A 27119-nucleotide genomic window follows, 5' to 3' on the forward strand; every position below is an offset into this window, starting at 1 on the left:
GCATTCCAGGTCAATCTCTGATTAGTTTTAACTAATATCTGTCACTGGCAATCAAACCAACAACCAAATATGTTATTTTCTTATGTAAGAAAATAAATGCTTTGTCAGTATTTAGAATGCTTTGCGTATTTAAATTTTAGGAAGAAATAAAAGCTAGCCTGTCTGAGGAAAAACTGCATCTTCAAAATTCAGGCTTGGTAGGAAACTTTGGTTGTGTAAGGACTTTGTTGACATTGCAACTGTACAAGATAGTACTTGAAGTACTAATGAATTTTATGAATTTTAGTCTCCTCTCAAACTAAGACAATAGAATTGCAACTTAGTGATGAAAACTTCTTTTAACCTTTGCTTGGGCAGTACCAAAAAATCATAGATTCATGGAGTAGTTGAGGTTGGAAGGAACCTGGGGGTCTCTAGTGCAACCCCCTTCTCAAAAGCAGCATCAACTAGAATAGGTTATTCAAGGCCTTGGTGGTTGGGTTTTCAATAGAGACTCCACAGCCTCTCTAAGGAGACTGTTCCAGTGATTGATTATCCTCACTGGTGATCAAAGCTTAATTACTTTGTTTATGTAAAGTCATCATTATTACTAAACTTACATGTAAACTCTTTGAGTAGAAGCAAACAAAATCAAGAGAAACTTTTTTTGTTCTGTAATTTTTAAGTGGCCAGTGTAGCTTTATTTCTTCTGCATATTACTTGTCCTCTGTTTTAAGTGCTAGGAAAAAAGCATTTTGAATGAGAATGATAATGCCAAGTCTGTATCTGTAGATTCTTCTGAGCAAAGAAACTTAAATGTGGCCAAATTTTCAAATTCTGAACACTTACATGCCTTTTTTTCCTGTCTGGTAGGAATTAGCTTCAGAAGCGTACTGTTCTGAATCCTCTTCTGAATTTAAACGGAATTAAGATAAAATCCAACAAATTGATGCTTTTATTTCATACCTGCTATAAAGGAGGTCAAGGAGCCAGAAGACTGCAGGGAAAATAAAGATGTGTTATGAGAATCCTCAAAATAAACTTGTCTGATCTAATCATGCTGTTGAAAACTTAATCGTGATTATTTTTGTAAGCCAGCATCATCTTCACTACTAATTCTTGCCTCTCTGTTACCAGCTGTGTTGTAAACATGAATGCAATTAACTTCTCCAGTTAATCAGCTTTGGATGATTTGTTGGTTTTAAAGGTCTTCTAGCTACACAACAGGAGATTTCAAACACTGAAAATAAATTGGTAAACTTTTTACTGGTTCTACAGTAATGTTGTACATACATGTGAATTCTTGTAACGAAAAAAGGGATCTGGAGACTGGGAAGATAAGGGAGTTTAGTAGGTTTTTTGCCCATAAAGTGTGAGATTATCTTTTAGAAAAAGCATTATCTGTTCTCAAGTAAGTTAGTGTAATTGCTGATAACATAAATTTTTGGGATGGTAAACTTTTCTTCCCCTAGTGAATACATAAGAGTCGTCAAGCTTGTAATGGCAGAGGTCATAATTAAGGCATTTAAAATTTATTTTTTTTCCTCTGTAGCTAATTTGCCTTTAATTTAAAGGTTAATCTGAAATGTCTACTGCTAGGCTAAAAAAGTGTGGGTTTTTTATAGGTCTATAAAGACAAAAGCTGTACTTCAAAGTATGCACAGATAACCTGAAGCAGAGGGAAACAGGGAAGGGATGCCAGTGCATCAGTTAAATAATAAGGTTAATAGGACACTCCGATTCTGCCTGAATAGGTGGTACAGGTGGATGGTATGGTGACAGTGTTTCCCGATAATAAGGTTTTATAACTTCAGATGTTTAATGGTTTGGAGGCACTGTACTTTCAGTATAAAGGACAAATCAGTGACAGTCCATAATTTCATGGCTTGAATTACTGTTCTTCCTTTTTAAGTACCATCTGTATAGTAAAAGAATAACAGGAAATGCTGCAGTTTGTGGTGTTGATATAAAATACAGGTAGTTTGCCTAGTTACGCTTACTGTGAAGTTGCTTTTGCTACCATTGTCCAAAAAATTATGATTCAAAGGAAAACAGTCTTTGTCATCAAAAATTAGTAATCATGTACAGAAGCAGCTTGAGGCTTTCAGGAAAGCTATAACATGACAATCTGATGAGTGCAAGAAGATAATCCTTAGTCCCAAAGGGATGGGCCATCATGTTCAACAGAGTGGCAAAATACTCTTAGCAAGAATGGGTACCAGCCTGCATCATCCATGTCAGTGGTCAAAAATATATATGAACAAATGGAATACTGTCAGGCTTGCAGTACGCACTTACACCATGAGAAAAATCTTTGCAAAAGTATCTTTAGGTAATATTTAGTTATATAATTACATTCTAAATTATTCTCCTGGCTGTAAAATACTTTAATCAGCAACTCTTTAATCTATAGTTTTGAGGTCACACAATTTCTGTTTAACATGAAAACTTAAGACTTCATATATGCAGGACAAAGTTGCCCAAGACTATTTCTCCCTTTCTATAAGTTTTTCTGTAATTCCTAAAGTCGATTTTTTTTTTGTGAGGTAGGGGAGGAGGAATTTGAAACTGCTGAGGAAGAAAACAGTTTTCTTTCTGAACCCTAGCTGCTAATCTTGTAGTGGCAATTAATCTAAACACTGCTTCCTTTTTTATTCAGAAGGCATAGTATAGAGAAAATCACTATTTGCGTATTATATGAAAACCTGGTGTAGTCATGAAGTTCACCATCTGTTTTGGAGAAGGACTATGTCACTTCACTGAATATGAAATGGTAAAGTGGTGATCATCATAATTTTGATGTTGTGATACAAATATTTATTAAAATGCCCTCCTCGCTGAAATAGATGAGAATTAGTTACCTAGATACTTTCAAAGTTTTGGTCATTAGTATCCTGCTCCTTGTCAACAGTAGTTCAGTGTCAATAATGTGTAATTCTGGTGTAAAACTGTTCTCTGGGTTTAAAACAGAATGCTGTATTGTGATGTTTCCACTTACTTATATTTTCATCACATTAATTTTTGGCAAAACCTGTTTTTTCACCTGTCAAAACAAGTACGCATTGCATACTCTGCATCAGTGGACAAAGGCAACATCAATATTAAAAACGCACTTCTAGTGCATTTCCATAACTGAGAGAATATTTGGTTATAACTTCAGATTGTTTCCCAGTTAAAAGTTTAAGTTCTGGATTTATACATGCGTTCTTTCTTTAGCAGATACTAAAGCTGGAGGTAAACAATACGGTAGCAGCTCTCTGGCAGACAACCGTATGCTATTCAAAAACGAACATGCATAACCACCAACTCCAAACAGGGCGAGAAATTACACTCAAAATGTGTAATTTCTTGTACATTTGATGGAATTGGTAACTGAATCAACTAGTTAAACACATGAAACTTGAACTATATGTCAACTAATATACTAAATGTCAACTATATAAAATATCAACTAGTTTTGTTATGAAGGCACTTTTATTTAAAAGCAAAGCAGCATTAAAAGTAGATACTGGCCTAGGGACTTATTTGTGAATGTTCATTCTGTATGTGTAAAGGAATCAAAAGTCATCTTAATCAAGCCTGCGGAAAACGAGAATGAGAACAATACACCTCACCCTGCCTTCTGCCATCCAAGGTGGGTGACAAAATGAAATGTAACAGGATTGTTGCTCTAATCGGTTTCTCAAGTAACTACAGTTACTTTAGGATGCGTAAAACCAATTATGACAGGTATAGCTAGAGGACTTCCTAAATCCAAGAGGTGTGTAGCTAAAGCATAAGGTAATATATTGGCAAAGTAACAAGCAAACCCTTCTGTTCATAACTGCTTGTCAGCTTAGTGCAGTTTTTGGACGCTGTCATGTAAGTTTAAGCAAATGTGACTGCAATATATATCTATGCAAATATACATTTCGTTTTCTAGCTACTGAAATGGTCCCTTTTCAGCAGATTTTTATTCCATTTTTTGAACCTGGTCATTCGTTGTCTGGCACTCTACTATTGAAGACAATTCCTGCTCCTGTAGGAATTTTAAAAATACAACCTCAGTGAAGTTTTTGATTAACACACAAAAGCCTTTACATAAAGGGATTTTTTTTCCCCCAATCAAAAAAAAAAAGACTCTTAGAACTGTTTTGTTATCTCACTTCCTTAGTAGCATCTAATTCCTCCTCCTCTTCCTCCTCCTCCTCCTCCTCTTCCTCATCTTCATCTTCCTCCTCCTCCTCTTCGTCTTTTTTTAGCAAACTGCTGGAAATCTGTTAAAACAAAAAATCCAACCCAAGTAAATCAAGTGTTTGTTCTCCTGAAAGAAAAAACAATTCTCTGTTGGTATTTCCAGCCTAAGTACTTACAGTTTTTTTAATTTAGGTGTGTGTGTGTGGGGGGGTAAATTGTTTATGCCTTAACCCTTCGGTTTCTAGTAACATGCACATTGCCAACAGAAACAGGTATGGCACAGAATATAAATACAGTAATGATTTTTAAAAGCTAAAAAAATCCCCATGGTCCCGAGAACTATTATAGGATAGGAAAAACTATTCATTGATTGAATTAATGTTAAAAATCAACAAGACGTTAAGTCAGTTTTTTTCTGAGCTGGCTGTTAAGACAGCAGGCTGAGATGAGTATTAAGGCACAGTCTTACCTCGAAGACATCAGACATCTTCAGTTAAATGAAAAACTCGACGCTATGCTGCTGAAAGCTGTTTTTGAGAATAAATTACACAAACTTTACACTAGAAAAGTCTTGATTCATATATGAACTTCTTTCCCTGCTGATCAGCACTTGCCCTTCAGAATTATACTGTAGTCCTTTTTTGGTTCATCAAATGTTAAAAACAAGTGCCAGCTGCTAAGCTTTCATCTCATCTGACAGATTCTGCCATCTATCCTTTTTTCTAATAAGGGCTCAATCTAATCCCTATTGAAGATAGATTCTTCACAGAAGATGTAACATTTACAATTTAAAGTAGAATATATGGATTTTTTTTTTCTTTCCCCATGAGAAAAGGAACGTTAAACTCAGAGATAGTTATCCAAGTCATCTGGAATGCTTTTGAAAAATTATTTTAGGTTCAGCAATTCTCTAAGGGCATCTGCAGCTCTAATTTTGGTTATAGTTTCTGAGTTTCTCACATACAGTGATACAACAAAACTTCAGTATTGAAGACAAAACTTGCTTTTATTTTTGTGTGTGTAAACACCCCCCTATTTTAAAAGTCCTTAAATGCTGGTTATTAAATTTGACTTCTGAGATTTCATAATTCATACAGCTATGTATGTAACAAAAGTTTTTTGTGTGTGCATAAAGCAAACTGCAATCATTGTAACTAAAGAAAGCAGAAAAATCCTTAAATCTTGTTGGTGCTCACAAGGTACATAATTTAGTTTGAAGCAAATTCTTGCTTACAAATCTCTGAACATAACAGAAAATGGAGTTAATCATTGGATGAAGCTGGGTTAACTTGAGTCTAAATGCCTAAACCAGCAATCTGTCATTCTGTGAAAGAAGAAAAAGACAATGACACTGATTTGTAATTGGAGATTAAGGAGTGCTGCAGATTGAGCCTGTTAAGGTAGCTTCCTTTCAATGGCTAGACTAATTTCCCAAGTGTTTCCTAGTTATGAGCATCTGAAATTCTTAAGCAGAACTTCAATCCTATTTCTGAATAAAAGCTCCCTCTTCCCCTTTTTTTGAAATAAGAGGTGCTATTTTGGCTTTAAGGCTTTCTTCTGCTTACTAAAGTACCTCTGACCATGCTGTAATTAAACTAAGTAAATTAAATATTATCACTGGTGGTGGTGAGGTGGCGGCAAAATGGCTAACCTAAGATCCAAACTGTATCAGAGTAAGGAACGTGAGAAAGGAAACCGGGCAATTTAAATCCGTGTTATTTTGCCATAAAGCTAGAACAATACCAGTACTTGAAAATTTAATTTTTGATTACTTACTGCTGACAAAATAGTTTAAAAAATTTAATGGAATCTGATATTTTGTTGCTCATAAACAATTTTAGGTGAAAATGACTTCTCTAAGTTTACATGTAGGTGATGACTATCCTTGCTTAAGCTGCTGAGCCGCATGTTTCACTGCATGTGCTACTACAGAAAGTGCGGCAATTCTCTCCTCATGTTTTACACAGCAGGCAGTGTCGCAACACCTGGATGCAAATATTTTCAACCGTGGTTAAATTGATACTTTGCTGTCTTAGAGGGCAGGTGCAGAACAGTTGGCTATATTAAATGCATGTGGATAAAACTCGTGTAATTAAGTTTGATTTAAAATATCTGGAAGAGGTCATTCTCTTCTGCTGTAGTTCTGTCTAAAATAGAAGCGTACCAGCCTGAATCAGTAAAACGATAAATTGCCAAATAAAGTGCAAAACGAAGGGCCTTACAAAGCATTGTCGTGAAAACTTAAATAGCCTTTTCAGAACTTGAGTAAAACTAAATACCTGCAATAGTCATGTTTTAAAAAAGACCTGAACCCCTAAAGAGGTTTTCTCATTATGGGGAGCCATCCTACAAAAAAAAAAAGCTTTCCTGGTGCATAGATGTTTTTGCTCCCGATTAATGGGTTCCAGAGATTAGAGCCCTGAGTGTAATTCAAGGTACTGATCCTGATGCAACATACTCTTTGCACAATCCCAAGGGGCAGCGTAGGGGGCGTGTGGAACAGGATGCCTCCCTCTTCTTTACTGCCCTAGAGTGACTGCATTAGTAGGGTGTTCCACCCCTTTTTCCTGCCATGTGATCCTCCTCTGCAGATAGACTGCAGAGCCCAGTAACTGAAATGTACTGCAGTTTTGCTCTGGGTGTAGATGACTTCCTGTTCTTTAGAGATATTCCAGTGAGAGGTTATGAGAACATTAACATCTGAAGTTAGAGCTAAAAGAGAAGAGTAAGGTAAACTTGCAAGTTGGTCAAAATGGAGTTCCACTCCATCTCTAAGAGAAATCACAATGTACATACATTTTGGGGTTTTTTGTTTGTTTGTTTTTTTAAAGACAGTCCAAAACATAGCTATCTGTGGTACCTCCAAGTAATTACAGATGCTTTTATACCCTTGGTGCAGTTTTACAGCAGTGCAGGAAGTTCTCAAGGAAGATGGCAACAGACTTTTGACAGCTTCTTCTGGTCTTCAAAAAAAGGAATGGGTAAATATTTTCTGAAGTAGCTTAAACATGGAATTTGGTTGTTTGATAGAGAGGACAGACCCCTTATTCAAAGTCAAGGTTGGTCTTCATGCACCGAATCACTGGGTTCTTTTATCTTTTCAGATGGCATGACTCATACTTTCAACAACAGAATAACTCAACTGTAATAATTGATCCTTTCTGTGTTGAGAGCAGGGAAAGGGAAATGGTGCAAATGAAGTCAAGAAAACTTTTAGTATTACAATATCAATGCATGATTCTATCCAAAGAAGAAAAGTGGGATGAGTGCATTTTAAATTTGTTCATCTTTGTCTTTAACTGAAACACTGGTAAGACTCATCTTAGTTACAGGATTAAGGCTGCAATACATAAAAAAATAATTTAGCCATTTTGCAATGTCTGCAAGTTTACTGTTGCAAACAAGCATCAAAGATTTTTGCAAGGTAGCTGCTTCAAAAGCAGCGGCACTTTTTCCATCTATTTCACTTATTTTTATCATCCTCCTTTTCCTCACCTGCTCTGAATTTTCAGAGTACAAAAGGAAAGGTCTGTCGGTCATGGGTTCGCTCTGCTGCTAGGGGGTATCGCTAGTCTGAGTTTGGATCTGGTAGAGAATCCACACTCTAGAATCTGGATACTGAGACTAAGAATATGCATGTTATTTAAAGAACGTCACTTCGGTTTCCATTCAGCTCATAGATCTTTTCTCTGCAAGATGCCACAGTTTGTTGATGAAAGAAATAGTATCGCTGGAAATGGTATTTTTCAAAAGGAAACAACGCAGCTTTAAAACCTGATTTTGTCTTTTCCTCAAATAAAAATGATACTTAGAAGCTGCATTATTAAAAGCTTAATATGATCTTTATGATCTTGGAAGTCTCTTTACCTTTGTAACTCTCCTGAACTGAGTAAACATAGTGGATACATGTACATTATCTAAGGTTCTACTTAAGACATTCTTTTAATACAGTGATCTAGCATTTAATTTTTCTTTCTTACCTGTACTGTCCTCAATGAAGATTTTAAGGAGCCAGTTCTTTGCAGGGGGGACTTTGAATTTGCGCGAACGATGTCTAAGCGTGACTGATAGTCTGGTGGATAAAGTGAGCTCCGAAAAACCTGTTCAAATGAAGAAAGCTGTGACTTGGGTGCCATGATACAGCTTGCAAGCTACCAATCAGCAAGACTGAAGCTAACAAAAATGCAGCATTGGACAATTAAACCTGCTAGAGAGGTATGCATCAGCTGTAGTTTGGATTGATCACTTTTAGCTGAAACAACATCCTTGCTCAATCTGAGACATACCAACACATTTACGTGGTCAAAGTAAACATTCTTCAGATATCTGAAGGGATTTGCAAGCAGAAAACTGCAATGGTTTCCCACCAACATATGTGGCTGAGTTTCAGGCGAGCCCCAGCAATGCCCTTCAGGCTCTCCATTTCTTGGGGAGAGGAAATCTTAGCCCGTTCACAAGTAAATCCTTGCTGCCAGTCACAGCTACATCAGAGAGATTTTACCTGAAATGTTCAGGAGATATGCAGCTCAAGAAAAATTTGGGAAAACCCTTATAATAGAGGGGAGACTATAATATCCATTATATTTGCAAGTACCTTCCAATAGCCAAAAAGAGTAAATTATTAGACTAACAGCCTGATACTAAAAATAATAAAGCTATTCATGCAAGACTCTATTAATAAAGTCAAGGAAGATGTTAGAATTATGGTCAGTCAATATTTTTATGCAAAGTAAATATTGTCCAATTAAGAGAAAATTTAAAAAGAGATTAGAAATTTGGTTGTGAAAGATAAAGTAGTGGCTGAAAGGATGTTTTTAATTGGTGCCACATGATATTTTAATTGTGAAACTAGAATAGTACAAAATTTCCATGGCATAGTTTAAAGAAGTAAAAATACCAAATAGTTTCAAATGTGACTGTCACTGAAGAATCACGATTTTGTATGTCTCGCACTAACTGAATACTGCCATCCTTGGTCCTGAGCTATGTCATGGGAAAAATAAAATTAGTACTGATAAGATTTACAAAACCAAGACCAAAACTGATACAACTTTGTTGACAAGCCGAACACATATACACAACATACATTTCAATGACAGTAAGTTTAAAGGCCCAACATCCAGAAAAACTGCAAGAATGAATAAAGGACTGAAAAACATGTCTTGGGAAAGAGAGACTATAACTCAAAGAGAACAGACAGGGTGACTTGAAGCTGTAATTGCCACAAGGCACAAAAAGCAATTTGGTAGCAAATGTCTCTTAATTCTAGAACAGCCTAATAAAAACCAATGATTGAAAGATGAAAACAAGCAAACAAAACTCGGAATAGAAAGAATAGAGATTTTTAATGAAATAATTAGTCTTTAGAACATCTTATCAGAGCAGTGTAAGATTTTCTCTTACTGTCCATCTTTACAGCGAGATCCACTGCAGAAGTATTCTTTAAGAACTATGATTATCTGAGCTTGGAATGACAGTTCATTTAAGAAAAATCTCTTATCTGTATTTTGTGGGAAATAATAGATTGACCCTGCAGTTCTTTTCTGTTTTTAAAATCTCTGAGTTTATAAACCTGCACGCTCTTGCAGGAGAAGTGTAGAAAAGGGCTCAGTATACATACAAAGTTTGTTCTGGGAACCTGAAACATATGTTGCATTTTCTGTCTGGGACATGTATAGCCCCAAAGTGTGAAAAATGTTTTTATGTAGTAAGTAAACTGAAAAGCAAATCTTAATCACTCTTACCTCTAGATCTTCGTTTTCATCAATATTTTGGATATTTTGGTAGGCAGCAGTATATATTTCTAAAGCTTTCCCATGGAATAACATTTCAATAGTTATAAATTCAGAAAATATGTTCTAAAAGCAAATGAAAACAAAGGTTTTCTTAATGCAGTAAAGTACATTTCCACTTCAAATACAAGAAATTACTGAATTCTGTACTTGGTATTTATATGATACAAATAACTGCATGATACCTAGTACTTTTAAAGTAGTCAGACCTGAATTTTAGAAATTAAAAATGTATTCTGGCCGGGCTGTCACTTGCGCAGTTGTCATTTCATACTAAATTCTAAGTAAACACTTGAAAAGTGAAGGCTCATTAGGAGTAAATAAAATGTCTTGCTGAAAACTCATTTGATATTCCCTGACATGTATTCACAAGTTGTAGTCAGTGGATTTTTGCTTTATTGATAGCAAGTTTCTTTAAGGGGTTGGGGATAAATTATCTGTAAATTATATATGTATCTATAATTTACAGATACTTATATATTTTATATAATATTTTATATAATAAAATATTCTTTATATACACAAAACCACTTAATGATGACATCTTCAGAACTCACACAGTCTTTTTCATATTACTCTAACATCAAGTACTGGTTGGTTGGTTGGGTTTTTTAGCCATCTTTCATTCTTTCCTATCTAGTCTGTCTTTTTTTTTTTTATTTCCCCCCCAATAAAAAAAGTATCTCACTTCAGCAATTTTATAATTAAATTTGAAATCACATAATGCGAGTGTTTTTCAGTCACTATAGTCTTTGGGACTTAAGCCACCTAATGTTTGAGAGAGAAATGAAAGCTTTGCTTACTTGCACTCACTGAACATTCAGTGCTTTCTGCATCCTTAAAACTTTTAACTACAGTAACCTACACAAATTTCAGCATGGATAAATATTTTATTATTACTATTTCTGTTAATTTTGCTGTTATTAATCCACATATATCGTTCCACTAACAAATGCAGCTGCCAGTAAAGTAGAACACAGCAACTGTTGGAAGGTGGAGATGCTAAACAATCTGATACAAGAAAATTCTGAATTCAGTAAACTGTAATAATAATGCACTGGGTTTTTTTAATTGCAAAGTTCATGATATTTGGATTATGAAATATTCACGAATACAACAAGATTATGTAGGCTTAAATTAATACTAGATGTTGCTAATCTTGCCAAAGAGTAGCTATAGTAATTTTATTATGCAAGATGAAACACGATGTCATATATTGAACTGTGAGTGCACATACTTTTATGTCCTTTATTTTCTGTTTCTCAAAATTATCAATGGTTTCCTCTAATTGCCGAGTTGTTCGAGATGCATCCAGTGAAGCCCTCTGCAATTCACTTTCAGCCTAGTAAAGTAACACAAAGGCGAAATTAGTCCTGTATTTGATACAAAGATATTTGCTCCAAATGCCATGAAAACATTTAAGTCTGGGTTTTCAAAATACTACACATCTGTGTTACTGTATTTGTAAATTTTTTTGTAGCTTAACAAACAAATAACAATGCCTTCTAAGCCATTGTGACTTTGATCTGAAACATGAAAAATGACTAGCTGCAGCCAGTTGGGGAAGTCCCACTGCCCTAACCCATTTTCTGTAAAAATCATCTGCTAATTCCACTGAGCCAGCCCTGACACTCCGCTGATGACACAATGGCTGGGTTCAGGGAATTAACCCAGCACAAGGGTTTACCCTTCAGAAAAGTTAAGCTTTTTTTTAAGCTGGTGTAAAGGAGTGCACAGGCCAGAGTGGTGGATGAGTAGCGGAAAAGATCACCCCTTATTTTCAAGTGCAGATCAACCTGCTGCATCTAAAAATCTTTTCCAGTGTCGTGCTCAACCTCGTCTTACCAAGTTATTGTAAATTATTTAAACAGACAATAGAGCAACAGTTGGAACTAATGCACTTCTCCTGTATCTCAGTCAGCAGACTAGAGTTAATATAATGTTTGGATCCAAAAGCATTTTAGGTATTTTGTATTTTTAGTATTTTTATATTATTAAAATATTTTATAAAAAACCATCTTCAACAGGGCACTGAGAAGGGGACACGCCAAACAATCCCTAATGTATAAGTACACAGGTTTTCTTATTTTGTTACTACAAAAAGCATTTTAGATAGATATTTTAATTAGATATAACTATGAACTGTATAAAAACACACGCTATCATTTAAATAAAGATATCACAGCTATTCTGGTTAAGTAAAGTCTGAGAACTGTGTAGTATTACAAAATAATGATGTAAAGATGTAAGAGCTTGCACTTGAAAGACCGCAAAATTTGTATCTAAACTTACTTTATTTTCCCAAGACAGTATTTGCTTACAGGCTCTGTCAGTGTGTATCATCAGGAATCTATTCTGTCCTGGGATGTGGAAATAGTATATGGATCAAGTAATTTTATCCTACGATCAAGACATAGGATTCTTCCCATTTATACAACACTGCAACTTAAGAGTTTCCATTTTAAAAAATGGAAATGGACACCATAGGCCCAGTTCCCATGATCTAGTTTTTAATGATATGCACATATGGAAACCTAAGGCGTGCTCTGTCACTGCTTTTTCTTTCATTAAAATCCGGTAACCTTATATTACAAGATTATCAATTTGAAACAATCTCCTTACAAAAACGGCTTAATTGTGTCATAGACACAATTTTGCCATTACTGGGCAAAAAAAATTGGTAATGAACTTTAGTAGTACATAAGGTCACATGGTCATCTCCCTTTCTTGATTTTGCCCAAAACACAGGAAGGAAACATAGTAAGAAAAAAAATTTTGTGTATTCTCTATTATTACAATCAGTCACTCTCTGTAAATGAAGGCAGCTGTTACGCATAATCAGCCATTACACATCCACAGTATGTTATTTCTATGATAATAAACTATTATCTTCTCGATCCATCCTAAATAGACGGGCCAGATTTTGTGTGCAGATGCTTTGGGAAAGGAATTTTGTTTATTGTAGAGTGCAATGTCTAAACTTGCAGAAGCTGCATAGTTTGCACAACAGCAGTTTGATATTTTCTCTTCTGAAACACTCACCTGTGACTGGAAATATTAGTAAAGGAAAAAATGGCAAAATAACAATTAATATTGATAAAAGAATCTGTTTTCACTTCTACTTTTAATATATTGTGCGGTATTTAACCTCAGATATTTCAAAACTTCTGTATAACTGGAGACTGCTATTATTATGTTCCCTGAAGCTTCCTGCCATAAGACATTACTTACAGTTTGCTATAGCTTTGCTAGAATTCAAATACCCAGGCAAAAATATTTCTGGATAGCTGTTTGTCTTGGACTGAGGGTTTGGTTATTTATTTATTTAAAAAAATAAAATAAATACGTCAGACAACCTAGGTAGACTATTTCAGGAAAAAAAAAAATCTATTTTGGCATTTTTATATTAAAAAAATCCCACAACAGTAAAGTTTTCTTTTCAAACTACTACCCCCACATTTTATAACATGAACTTGAAATCTGGAAGTGAGTCCAGATCCATTGTTATCTGTGGCCAAAGTTGTTCGCTGCTGAAACATCACAGTTGCTCAAGAGAACCACTGCTGGAGCCGAACAGCTATGCTAACGAACATGGCAAAGCCTCTCTCAGACCTAAAAGCTGACCTGCATACATCCTCAAAAGCAAACGAACATATTCCTACTCTCAATACTTTTTATGCATTTTGTGTTGATCACTTTAAAATGCAAATACGTAGCGTTTGGTTCCTTTGGCCATATGCAAAACCAGACTGTACTGAGATTTAATAAGTCTTCAAGCAAAGTCTTTTAAATACAGAAAACACAGGTGTTATATGAAGGATATTTGAGAGTAGCTTAGCAAAGAGAGGAGAAACAAGCTAGCTGCCAGCCATATAGCCATGAAATCAACTGGGAGTTAGCACAAGAGGGAGAAAAATGGGACCAGTCTCCCTTTGGGGAGAATAGTGTACTGTCATCATTTACTCGCGTAATTGTAATGGAAGAGAACTCTGCACCACAGCTCAAGTCCCAACCCTATGGCTGACATTTTTGTGTCTTTATTACACAAGGAAGTCTAATTAGTCATCACTTGATTTAACCAATATGGTTAATATTAAATGGGAATTCTTTAGCAGAGACCAAAATAAAACACAATTCTCCTGAGTGGCATTTGACCATCACAATCATTTTCTCTCTTTCTGCAATCCCATGCGCCAGTCACTAGAAAGATCCTAATTTATGAAATAAAGTTGATGAAATCTTATAAAGAATAGGACTGCTTCACTCCTGAGTCCAACGCTGAAGTGTAAGAAAAAATAAGCAGCCCATCATCATGAACTTAAATGCAGTATCATGATACATGGGCATAAAGGGACTGAAGTAGAATTGCCTTGATCACCTTTATTTTGGCATTTCCTAGATTCTAATTGCTTCAGAATTTGAAACTTCAATAAGAGTTTAATAGAAATTCTGTGGAGGCTTAATTTTTCTCTCTGTGATACAAAATAGTAAACTGGGGAGGGTCACTGATCTTTCAAAAGAAGAATAGTCTGGTTGAGTATTCTCCTAGCAGAATAACAACTTTCCTTTCACACTTGACCTCACAGCTGGAGGAAACCCATATCCCACCTAAAGAGCATTCTTCTCTTATTACTTTCTAAACGCAATAGTTTAATTCCCAAGAAATTCTTATAGCCACTAGAAATACAGGATACAATAATGTGTCGATCCGATGGATTCCGCTGACGTGTCTTTTCCAGTTGAGATAATTGCTTGGCTTCTCGGTTCTTTGCCGTTAAAGTTGCTTTAAGATCATCCTGAAAAGAAAATGTTTTACACATGTTTGAAATAGATCTAGGATAACAGATTTAGGATAATACAAAACATACTTTTCTTCATACATGCACTGCCTAGAAAACATGAAGAGAACTGCTTTAAACAAAACCATGTTTTACTGATCTTATCCTGTTAAATGATCCCCTGAAAGAGAAGTCAACGGGGACCAAGAGAGTTTAGCACCTTGCACAACTCTGTAGCACACACTGTAATTTAAAATGTGGGGAAAAAAGATATTTACAGCTTTTCATGAAAAGTACAGTAGATAGTCAAAAGCTGACATCCTCAAAGCAGTAAGAAAACAAGCCCATTCCAGGCTTAGCAATGGAATAAAGGCGGGATTTGAACTAAAAAGTGGCATCAAATAAATAGGTAAGAGAAAACCCAAAACAGGCAGCAGTTAAGTACCAATCAGAGGTTATGAAGAACTGCTACACAGAGCTTAAGGTGCCACAGAAAATCCATGGCTGAGAGGATTAAACTGCATATTTACATATGCAGTTAGTAAGGTGTTTAAATACATTTGGAACAAAATACATCCTTGTAATGATGTAGCTGGAGAAGATGAAGTTTATTGATATAGAAAAGGCAGAAACTGTTGATAAATATTTTTGCTCCTCATTTCCAAAGGAGAAGCAGGATGTACTTCTAGGAAGATCTGTGACAATTTAAGAACATACCACTCTCAAATTCTCGTTCATGCTATAAAACTGTGGTTTGCAAAGAGCTTGGCATAGATGGAATCTAAAATTGTCAGTCAGATATTTATCACGCCATTAACCTTCGTATGGGAAATGACATTAATTTTGATGGCTCTAATTTAAAGCAGCAGTACCTTAGAACAAGCAGAAATACAGCCCAAAGGAATCAGTCTAACAAAATCCGGGGCAGGAGTTTGCAATGCAATTCAAACCATCATTTCTTCTAAAAAGGCCAGTTCCCATTTATCTACCACTCCAGAAAAGAGTGGATTTAAGCTATTAAAAACTATAATCTTGGGAAGTTGTCTGTGCTCCTTCCCTCAATTTCAGAATTTTAACATGGTTGTAGGTCTCCTTCACCCAAAAAGACATGCAACCAGGAACACGTCTCTTTCAAAGTTCTGTGATCCTGTGACCAGATCACTAGTCAATGATAAGCACAAGCATGCCAAGGTTCAAAGTGCTGTGTCTTCAATAACAAGTCTGTACATGAGGTGAGGGTCAAAACACGCACTTTCTTCCTTGTTTCTGTCCTTACTGTCTGTATGTCCTTGTGTCACTGGCATTTTGCTTTGTCTTCAGGGACACAGGGCTGGTTTCTGATCATAAAAACTGCATTTTTAGCCCATTAAAACTAATTCTGCTGCTTGTTCTTTCAAAAGGGAATTTACACCACTTTTAAGGCCATCTGAAAGACTGCTGGAAGGTGCTTTGTCCTTTATGAAAACCATGCAGCTGCAAGACAAGCAACAGTAGAAAAAGCTATTTTAATGCTTTACATTTTCTATTTTAAATTAAAGGTAGAGAAAGAGAAGAGAAAAACGTATTTATTTTTGCCATAGAACACAGCAGTCTTGTATCTAATAGTCACAGCTGCATGTTTAGTGTTATTTAATGACTGGGCCCTGTCAACAGCACTGACTTTCTAGGCCCATTTAAAACAGTCAAGCAGATTTAACACTGTGGCTGACAGGGTTCTGACTTTCATGCAAAGTATACTTGAGAACGCTGAAGAAACCACTAGAGTTACCATTATAAAATTCAGTATTTTTTTTCTAGCACATAGTGACTTTGGAAACACCTACAGGGACTGCACTGTTCCCCTCTCTACCTCTGCTCCCTATGGCAACAACAGCCATCATACTTCCCTGTGCTAGGCGAAGCCTGACAAACATTTGGTGCTACTGTAGCTATAGTGGTGGAGCTATATACAAATTCTGAATGTACAAAGATAGGTCACAGTTACATACATATTTTGTCTAGGATGTTGAAAAACTGAAAATGGTGCCGAAAAAAACATTAATATATATGCAAAAACTGGGGAAAATGCCATTATGGTGAAAGAACTAAGGTCTACATTTTTAGTTAACTGAAAAGAATGAAAAATTGTTTTACTAGCATCTAAATACCTTCATCCAGAAAGAAAATAGAGCGTCACAGAGCTCTTTAATCTCAGTGGAACATGTAACAAGAACCAAAGATTAGGTGAAGTCTTTAAAACAAAACGCCACAAACATCAACTAACCGCTAACTACCACAAACAGTCCTACATTCCCCTTCAACGTCTTCAGACCAAGATTTGATGTGTTTTTGGAAAACATGCTTTAATTACACCCAAGGAGAAATGGGATGGAACGTAATAGCCAGTGAGATAAATGACAGATGCAGAGAATATAAAATTATTCACAGTCCCTCTGGCTTTAAATTATGAATTCAAGTCACACGTAAGAACTCTGGTCAGCCATCTAATTTCAAACTATACAGAAGTACAGCTACAGTCCATCCACCAGGCAACAAGCTGGCGGATCCTCATCACTGTACTGTTACCTGCTGTAGTCACTGAAGTTATTAAAGCAAATCAGTCCTTTCTTCTGCAGGTGGATCAACTTGGTTTTATGATGTCCTGTTTTATATGAAGAAAAGGAACCAGGAACAGAGTTGCCAAAAAGCAGAAAAGTGAAGATTGATATATAGAACAATGAAACAGAAAGAAATGCTAAAATCTTACTGAAGCTGCATTCCATCACAAGAATATTACAGTAGGTTCCACTGAAGCTGCCAAATGCCATCCCAGAGAGCTACTGGGACAGGACATATGAATGAAACAATCTAATTGCACTAGCAGTTAAATGACACTCTATTCTGATTGACCTGGGCCTCTTTAAAGCATTTAGCATCACAGGACATTGATGTCTCACCTGACAGAAATTGCAACAGTTCTTTTTAGGTACAGCACAAAAATAGTTTGTGTACATCCTGGAGCAGGTCCAGTAAGTAGCAGTGAGAACATCCCCTTTATAGAAAGTGCTATAATGACATATTCCGCCTGGTTTTACTTAATCAGCTAACGTAGTTATAGGTACAGTAGTCTTACACCTAGCACCCTGAGTTAACTTTACATGAGTGACAAAACTTCCTTTTTCACTAAAAATGTCCCAGTGTCTAGAAATGATAACTATAGACCAGACAGCTGAAGTTTTAACCAAGATTTACATTAATGGTGTGTGTGTGTGTGTCATTTAATGGCCTACATCTTTAGTGAAGTCTCTCTTAGTTCAAAGATATGTTGATAAAATAGTTAATCTCATCTACAGTTTAAGAATGCTCTTGTACTCCTCACTGTAACTAAGATAAACATTATGCAATGCTTTCTGGCACTATGAATGGCAAAGACAACAGAAAATGCCATTCTCTATGGCAAGGGATGACCTGGCTTCAGTTGCTTCTGTCCTCAGCATTTACTGAGGACATTTACATATCTCCAATGCTTCAGAAACCCCAAGCATTCCTGCAGCATTCTCTGTGTCTCCTCAGAAATGCGATTGCCACGAACACAGGAAACTTGTCTTCCACCCTCAACATTTATATCCTATAGAATACACTAGGTCAGATCTAGGTCTCACAAACTGGGTTTCAGAACAACTATTAAAATACCGAATTCTAGGAGACAGGTTCTATAGGCTACAACTCTGATAAGGACTACCGCATGTAGTACTACTCAAGTGCAGGATGCATTTCCTTCATGATTGTTTCTCTAACAACCAATTGAGATAGCTATGCAGTAAATTCTGAACCCTGTACTCGCTTCTTCAACATATTGAAAAGATACAAGAACAAAAACATCTGAAAAATGCTTGTTTGAGGGGCAATGCCACAGTGTACTCAAATTAACCACGATGAACATCTGGTAAGATTTCTGTATTATAAAATACCATCAAATATCGATCATTTTACCTTCTGATTTATACAGATTATGATACGGATATATACATCAAATACAGATTTGAGTTTACAGGATGAAGGTAACCTCTATAATGTATACAAGTATTATGAAGGACTGCTTTCATCCTATAAACTAATACCTGCTTACTAAAGTTTACTTGCTCAAGCTATCCCTCCTGGAGGAAAGAAATTTACAGATCTTTGTGAGAATATTTCAAAACCCTATATACACTGTTTCCAGAATATAGTGAATGAAGAGACCTCAGGTTTTTGTGTATCTTCAGGTCATCCCGATGACTTTGCAGGACAGAGAGGGATTCAGGCCACTACCTATTTATCAGTTTCAAAAAGTGTCTTCTACATTATGACCTTCAATGTAGAATGCAATTCTAAGTTAGAAAAGCTGTTAAAGGCAGCATATAGATGAGCCAAAAGCATTACAAATAATTCTCCTTTTGGAACTCTGAACAACAACAGCAATAATAATAACTATTATTATTAAATAAAAATAATTACATTATTAAAGAAAAACGTCCTCAATTTGCACTATCCAGGAAGTTTCACACTATCCACAATGCTTTTTTTTAGCATTTGCTTGTGCTCCAAGAGTCTGAATATCCTTGTCTTCACATCAAAGCCTTTTCCTCCAACATATATACAGCTTCAATTCAGATATATTACTATATAATTTAGTTGGACCAATTACTGCAGTCAGAAAAATCCGAACCACACCCCCCTGCAAATTAGTTTTCAACTGAGTGGCCAGAACACCAAAATGTACCTTGTAAGAAAACAGACATTTAACCTACCCTTTTAAGTTTCACTATGGTCCCATAACTTTTCAGAGGTTCAACAACCTTGGCTTCAAGCCTGTCAACCTATAAAAGAAATCACAAGGTCACTAAAATCATCTGCATCTATGGCGTGCAGAAACAGAAAACAATTCATTTACTAGCGACTCATCTTATTAGGCATTTAGTCCATATATGCTGAAAATATAGTGGGAGGGAGGTTTTAAAAATATTGCAAGAACCAGAATCAATTAAATTAACCAGTAAGTCATTTGTATTTCAAGAAGCTCAAGCTGATTTCTAGTGGAACGCCTTTTTTTTCAATGGCAACATATATAAGGATAAATAAAACACGGAGATTCTAACAACTGAGTACTAAATACATCAAATACTGCATCTTGAATATCTGTAGCTTTCTATCTAAAGTTAAAGATCAATGTATTTGCTCTATACTTTTTGATAGATTATGGACTAAACCGTCTTTGCTATGGACTAAATCATCTTTGCTATCAAACACACTGTATGAAATACAATGCTTCTGTTCTTAAAAAAGAATGGAAGCAGCATAATAGGTACTGAAAATATTAAAAATACCAATAACAGGTTGTGTAAAATGCATGAATGCTCTCACAGATGAGTACATCTGAATCATTATTTCAGTTCTGCTAGTTAGAAAAACAGCTACATATGGTCAGACAGGCAATAGGATAAGACCTGCCTGCTTGTCAAAATTGACAATACTGCCCAAGTGGCCCTGGCATAAGCTGCTCATGACTTTGGACCATCTGGCCTGTCACTGTTACGTCCACATTAGGACAAGGTGCATACCTCTACTGGGAAGGGACAGACATTACACTCCCCTCTGAACTGGAAGTCACCAGCCAGCCAAAATCTATGCCAACTGAGCAAACATTTCTCCTTGACTACAATCTACCAGGGCACTGTCAAACAATTTCACTTAAACTACCAATAGAATGGAATGGAATAGGGCAGTAAGGGTCTAAATGAAACATATGATGTAGACACACCAAATAACCTGCCTGTCTTCCTTGCTTACCATTCCACATGTTGTGAAAGTACCTCACACCTCAGCATTTATATATCTAGCATTGCAGCTGAAGACCAGAAATTGATAACTCTTATAAGCTATTTTTCTCTTGCCCACATTGTCAATACATACGAAAACTGTTAACCTAATGCCCAAAAGAAACAAGGCTGAGATTAGTATGAGCAAATGAGTACTTGATTTAAAGGCTAGAAGCTTCTCTTTTCCTTTGCTTATTCTGCCTTGTCTCCTTCAAAGGGCAATGGTGGCTTGGGGACAGGCATGGTAGGAGGATGTTGGCCAAATGCCATTTTTTAAAAATACACTTAGAAATCGAAAGATGACAACTCAAGTTGTTAGATAGGTACCTCGGAATTACAGATTCATAGTTTAAAGGTGAAAATGGACTGAGAGATCATGCAGTCTGACTTCACATGCATCTTTGGCCATAACATAAATTTGCCCTATTAACAGAGGGATAAGTTGCTGTTACACCAATTGAAACATAAGGACCTACATGTGGCTCAGCTGGAGCCAAATGCATAAGAGCTTATGGAAAAAAATAAAAATCACACTATCCACACCCCTGGATTTCTTATTACTTGTTAAAAATCTGACCCTAAATACATTGTTAAAGATCCATGCATATTTCTTGGTTTTTGCACCCTCTACTTAGACTAGATACCTCATAGATTAACTACTTTTAAAAGGTTTTCTTTTTCTACTTCGCTAATATAGAAAGACTTGCGATGCTTCTTTTTTTTTTTTTAAAAGAAAAAAGGTCCTATCTGAAAATATCAAGAATGTCAACTACCTTCATCTCTTTTTTAAATTATAATGGTTCTTAGCTTTTCAAAACTGTAAGTGGGAATTTTCTATGCACTACTGAAAGAACAGATATGTACTCCAAAACCAGGTTGAGTACAAGTGAATTAATTCATTTTTTCTTCAATCTCAGCATTTGAAATTCTGGATCATAAGTTACAGTTTGACTGGCCCCGCACATAGATGTGTAAGCGGCATAAACACCGTTCTTTACACTCTCAACTTATCTAGCAGAAACGCGACTGTATTGTCACACATGTTCCAAATCAAGTTTGTACTTTTCATGTTGAACTACAGACTTATGAAATCTACAGTGGTCCCCAACAGCACCTCAGAGGGGCTGTCAGTGCCCAGTGAAGGATTCCAGTTAGTATCCTCTTCCATACTACTTCCGATAGCAGACTCAGCAAAAGGGAAATGACTGATTTTACCTCAGCTACCTTGAGACAACTCAAGTCACAAAACTAAAAGAACACTTTATTAACCATAAATCATAATCCAAAGTCTAAGACCAATAAAAGATTTGCTCTGTCTCCAATTCTGTGAGTGCTCATACGGATAGTTTCACTGACTTCAACAGGACTAATCACAGGCAGTTTTCACTAAAGTTATTAGCAGAGTAAATGATAAATGCTTTGGCAGCCTGTCCTGCTCTGCCACTAATATATTTAAAAGTGGTTTCTCCCATGTTTCTGTCATGACTGCAGAATATATCTTTCCCCTTTTAATCACAGATAACTGAAAAGTTCAGATGGCAAACACAACATGTACAGCTTTAATTTTGTACCTCTGCCTGGCGATAATCCTGAAGTCTGGAAAATTCATCTGCAAAGTTTTTCAGTCCAACTTTTAAGTTTGGTGTCTCTGTGGCTGCATATGCATATATTTCATTTACTAGAAGATCTGCTTTGTCTCGTAGTCTGGCAGTTTTACGTACATATCCAGCAAATATTTGGCACAATTCACCAAAATGTTTTTCCACATTTGAAACAGCATCTTGTATTTGTCTAGTCTGATTGTCCCTAGATACCAAAGAAAAATAAGTGAAAAATAAGAAGGGGACGAATGTTTACAACACATACAGAAGAAAAACTATTATACTATTAATAATTTGTGCATGATTTGGACATTTAATTTCAGTGCAAAACAGAAATCTATTCTTAAAAAGATAATATTATAACAACTGATTCATATGTGCTTATTTATGAATGAAAAACAGAGAAACAAAAAAAGCAGGATTTATACTTAAAGATCCAATAGAAGAAAACCCAAATCACAAAAATCAGCTCAGAAGTTTTCTTCCTGCGGTTAAGCAAAAGCTCACTATTATTGTTGGTATTAATTACTAACATAGAGGTGACACTGGCAGGTCTCAAACAAGACTGGGTCACGCAGCTTCCTCCAAGAGTCTACAATCTAAACAAAGTCAATGGTTGGAGAAATTAGGCAGCACAGGGCAAATCTGTAAAGGTATTAAATGTTCTTTAAATTGTGAACAGGTACCAACCAAACCGCTCCTGTTCAGCACTACAGTGGATAAATATCCCTGTAAATTAGAGAAGAAAAGTGAATGGACACAAGTACAGAGGGGAAACTCTAAAAACATAAAGGACATTCATCACACCAACAAGTTATTTTCTTTTTAATTATAATACTTGAATTCAATTTTTTATTTCAACCAAATGCCTGTATGTTTCATTATTAATGATCTAGATAAGTTATTCTGAATTTTTAATTAATATTGATAATTAATTGATATTTTGCTTCCCTGTTCCTACATCATTTGGTAATCTTGCTTTAGTTATGCCTCAGTGATACTATTAAACCAAATCAGTGTCAGTGAATTCATGCCAGTTGTTGTTGATCTCACTGAATCAACTATGGGATAATTTAGCTAACGGTAAGTGCCAGGTAGTGGGTCCTAAGAAGTCTCCATGGTCTACATGAGGTGATTCATGTGAAGTGCTGGAATTCTCAGCAAGAGGATTCACTTGTACCACTGCCATGGTGAGGAACAGAAATGAAAACTTCCTTCATGCCCTTAAGCTATCCCAACTCCAAATCCCGATGAATATTTAAATATTGACTTAGTATCACAACACATGAAAATCTGAAAAAAATGGGAGAAATGCAATACTTTAAACAACAATGCAGTCAATTCAAATGAAGAACACCTTTATTCAGGAACTCTTCAGGAAAAATATTTCAGGACAAAGTTCTGCTATAGGCAAAAACCCAGTTGTGTTGCTTCATGGCAAACAGTCTAGAAGACTGTTCAAAAGACATATTGTTCAAAGAAAGAAAAAAATTCCAAGTACGTTGTTCAGTCCTCCAGGACATGCTTGAGCATAGAACCATTTGAATAGGAAAGGTTTCACCCAGCAAGTGTGAAAGTAACAGTCTCATTATGTACTAATAAAGTTAATCTGATAAAATCTTCAGTAAAAGGTACATCTCCTTTCCTGTTTTATTGGAAGAAAGTGTTCCTCTCCCAGGGAGGAGCCTTAAGCGCGTCTCCTCACTCGCGCTACAATTTTGATCTCACAGTACTCCCATGCAAATAATAATTTTGGGACATGAACACTACATTTCCTTAGATGGGGGTGTGAAAAGTTTGGGTTTTTTTTCTCCCCCTCCTAATTATTTGTGACTGCTTAGAGGCGGCCACAAAATTACCAGCGAAGAGGCCCGATTAAATCGGCAAGTCTTCACTCCATCTCTGCGCGGCACACTAAGCCTAGAAAAGTTTCGCGGCCTTCACCTGAGGAAAACGGGGTTGGATCCCCTACCCCCAGGGAGGTTAGCTGCTGTAGGAGGGACTGGGCCTCGCATCGCCCCCCGAACCCCCCGCACCCCCTAGGTACCCTGACTGCAACAGGGCCGCCTCCTCCTCCCCTGTCCAGCCAGGCCATGCGACGCGGCCAGCGCCCCCCGCCCCCCAGGACCAGCCTTCCGGGGGACGGGCAGCGACCCGCAACAGGCGGTGGCGGCACTGCGGGGCCTCCCCCGCCCCGTTACCTGGCGTCCAGCCCGCGGCCCAGCAGCATCATGGCGGCAGCGGCGGCGGCGGCGGCTCGGCGGGAAGGAGGGCGGCGCTCCGCGTGCGCTCGGTTTCCATGGACACCACCCGCCGCCCGTCCCGCCCCGGCCCGGCCGAGCTCGGCGCCTGAGGGGCGAGCGCCCGCCTCTCCTTCCCCGGGGCTACCGCAGAGGGACGGTGGCTTTGTGAGGGGAGACCGCCAAATACTGCCGGCGGCTCTCAGGCACCGGCTCCCGCCCGCGGAGCAGCCCCGTCCCTCTCGGCGGCCCGAGGGCGGTGGGACTCCGAGTCCGGCGGAACCCCACCGGGAGAGGTGCAGGGCCAAGGCCCGGTCCGGCGCAGGAGCAGAAAGCAGGAGGGCTCGAGCCTATCCTGTAAAAAAAAATAAAATCAAAACCGTCTTTTTCTTTTTTTTGTAAATGCCTTTTTTTTGCACATCGAGGCTTGGCAAGAGTAGCAGTCCAAGGCTAAGCGGCCCACCAGCCTGTCACCTCACCTCTGAGGGAGAGATGCTGAGATTGGGCAGCCATGAAGAAAAATCCCGTGGAACACCAGGAAAGGTCTTTAGAAAAAGCCAACCCCTTCCCCCTCCCACTTAAACCCACCCCCCAAAAAATCCCCTCTCTGTAAAGATCATACATTGGGAGTGTGACTTCGGGACTGTGTGGGCATCGTCCTGTGTCAGGGCTGAAGAAGGAGGCTGCTGGCAAGGTCCCAAAGGGTGTTGTGTGAGAAATGCAGAAAAGGCTCTTCAAGGAGGGAAGGTGGGAGTTGTGCTGTGTCCCGTACAAACCCACTGGAAAACACAGCAAAGCACAAGAGCTAAGTACTTAGACAAGTGTTAGCATGCATGAGAATATTTCCTGGTCTTGTCTGAGCATGTCAACAGGAACTGATTTAGTTAAGACTTGGGTTTTAACTTTTCATCATTTTTTTCTGTTAAAAGTAGATTATTTAGATTACTTGAACTAAAGCTTTAATTCACCTAAAGCAAACTACTCTTCAGATAATGGGGATCTATTTTGATCTATTTAGTGGTTTGCACCAACTAAGCTAAACCAAAATGTGCTATTTTTCCTAAGGAAAATTTATGAAATCAGTTGTAAAACTCACCCAGAAGGTTTGCAGCCCTTAAGCACTTAGCAGACTAATACATCTAATCCCAAAACGTCCTTCAGAGGATGCAGGGGTGAGAGGTCAGCTGGTACCTGAAGGTCTTACCTTCTTCTGACTGCAGGCTTGAGATGAGAGGCTATAATGTTTATAGTTAAACCAACCCACTATTAATAATCTAACCAATCAGTTAAATGACTCAGCTAATAATGACATCACTATTACTACTGTGCAATTCTGTAATTTCTCATGCTGTAGCAAGATCTGAGTTTATCACGTTTAAATCTTATTCATTACGACTACCACTAAATTACAGCTGTATCACCCGTCTCTCCACCATGTCACACTGCTTGTTATCGGAGTGTAATACGATCCGTCTCTGGATGCGTTTTTTGGGGGAATTTTTTTCCCCCCAAAAAATCCCCCAAATTCCCCTTCAATTATCTAGTTCATTGGTCTGCATACTGTTTACCTTGCACACTGTCTGAGACATACCATTCTATTTCAATCTTGATTCCACTACCTAGCTCCAATTAAGTCTAAGTACTTTATCCTATATGCAAATAATTGACATACAAGAGCAAGGTTTATCCTGTTAAATGTTTTGGTTTTTGTTTTTTGCTTTTTTCCCCACTGTTTTTGTGCTCACATAGCATCCTGCTCTTAAGTGCTTAATTACAGGTCATTGACCTTGACATTTTCTTTGGACAATCTCCTGGTCTCCTGCAGTGGTCTTGTCCCTTCACAAGGCCCTGTACTGCAGCAGGACTTCTAGCTCACAAATTGTAACCCGTTTCTGTAGCATTAAGAGCTCTGAAAGTGGAAAACTTCTATTCTGCTACTTAGAGCGTGTTTAGACTTCGTCACCCCAGAAAGCTCAAGCAAAGCAAGTATCAGAATACCCAGAAATTCTTAATAAACGGCAGGATGGTATCGTATGTATGAATTACTAGATAAACAGTGTAAGAAGAAGTACAAAGTTATTTGCTTCAAATTACAGGCCAATGAGAAGCAGAGACGGACACTTAATGAGAGTAAAAGATTTTGAAAATAAGGAGAAGTTACTTGTGATTAAAATTGAAGAAGTAATTGTCACTGGAACAAGACACTAAAGAGGGATGACGGCTCATCTTCAGCTATTGCAAACTAAATATACTTCAGTCCTGAAGTATGGGACTTGGCATGGACATTAAAAAACTTAATTTGTATATGCTGATTTTGCACATGACTTGACTTAATAGTTCTTAATATGATGCTGCAGATGATAGTCCTGGAATGTATGGCCCACCAGCTCCAGCTGCACATGGAAAGTTGAAAATAATGTCATGAGGGCCTGTTGAAATTTTGAGTCATCAGAGAGTGCACGAGAGCGCAAGCTGCATAAATCATGGAGTGGAAAAATATTTTTGTACTATGATTTAGAAATAATTATGGAGAATGATGTTGAAAGTAATGCCAAATTTCCTGCTCATTACTTCTAAGTAAGTTTCCAGAATAACATACTAAAGATGATGACATCTTATAAATGACAAATTCCAAAGATAAGAAAGCTCTGAAATATCCAATTGACAGTGTTTTCCAATATTCCTCCAGAGCATAAGCAAGAGTCCTCCTGACTTA

General features: G+C 37.2%; 1 protein-coding gene across 1 annotated transcript; it reads right to left on the minus strand.

Annotated features, from left to right (window-relative positions):
- Nucleotides 1-625: 625 nt before the first annotated feature.
- CIBAR1 (CBY1 interacting BAR domain containing 1) lies at nucleotides 626-24464 on the minus strand. Its single transcript, XM_054191195.1, is given in 10 exon segments — nucleotides 626-4235; nucleotides 8136-8255; nucleotides 9900-10013; nucleotides 11185-11289; nucleotides 12990-12995; nucleotides 14642-14743; nucleotides 19495-19563; nucleotides 22134-22368; nucleotides 24365-24435; nucleotides 24438-24464. Coding segments are annotated over 10 exon segments (969 nt in total). The 3' UTR covers nucleotides 626-4115.
- Between the last annotated feature and the right edge of the window lie 2655 nt (nucleotides 24465-27119).

Source organism: Rissa tridactyla, chromosome 2 (assembly GCF_028500815.1).
Source record: "Rissa tridactyla isolate bRisTri1 chromosome 2, bRisTri1.patW.cur.20221130, whole genome shotgun sequence".
NCBI lineage: Eukaryota > Metazoa > Chordata > Aves > Charadriiformes > Laridae > Rissa > Rissa tridactyla.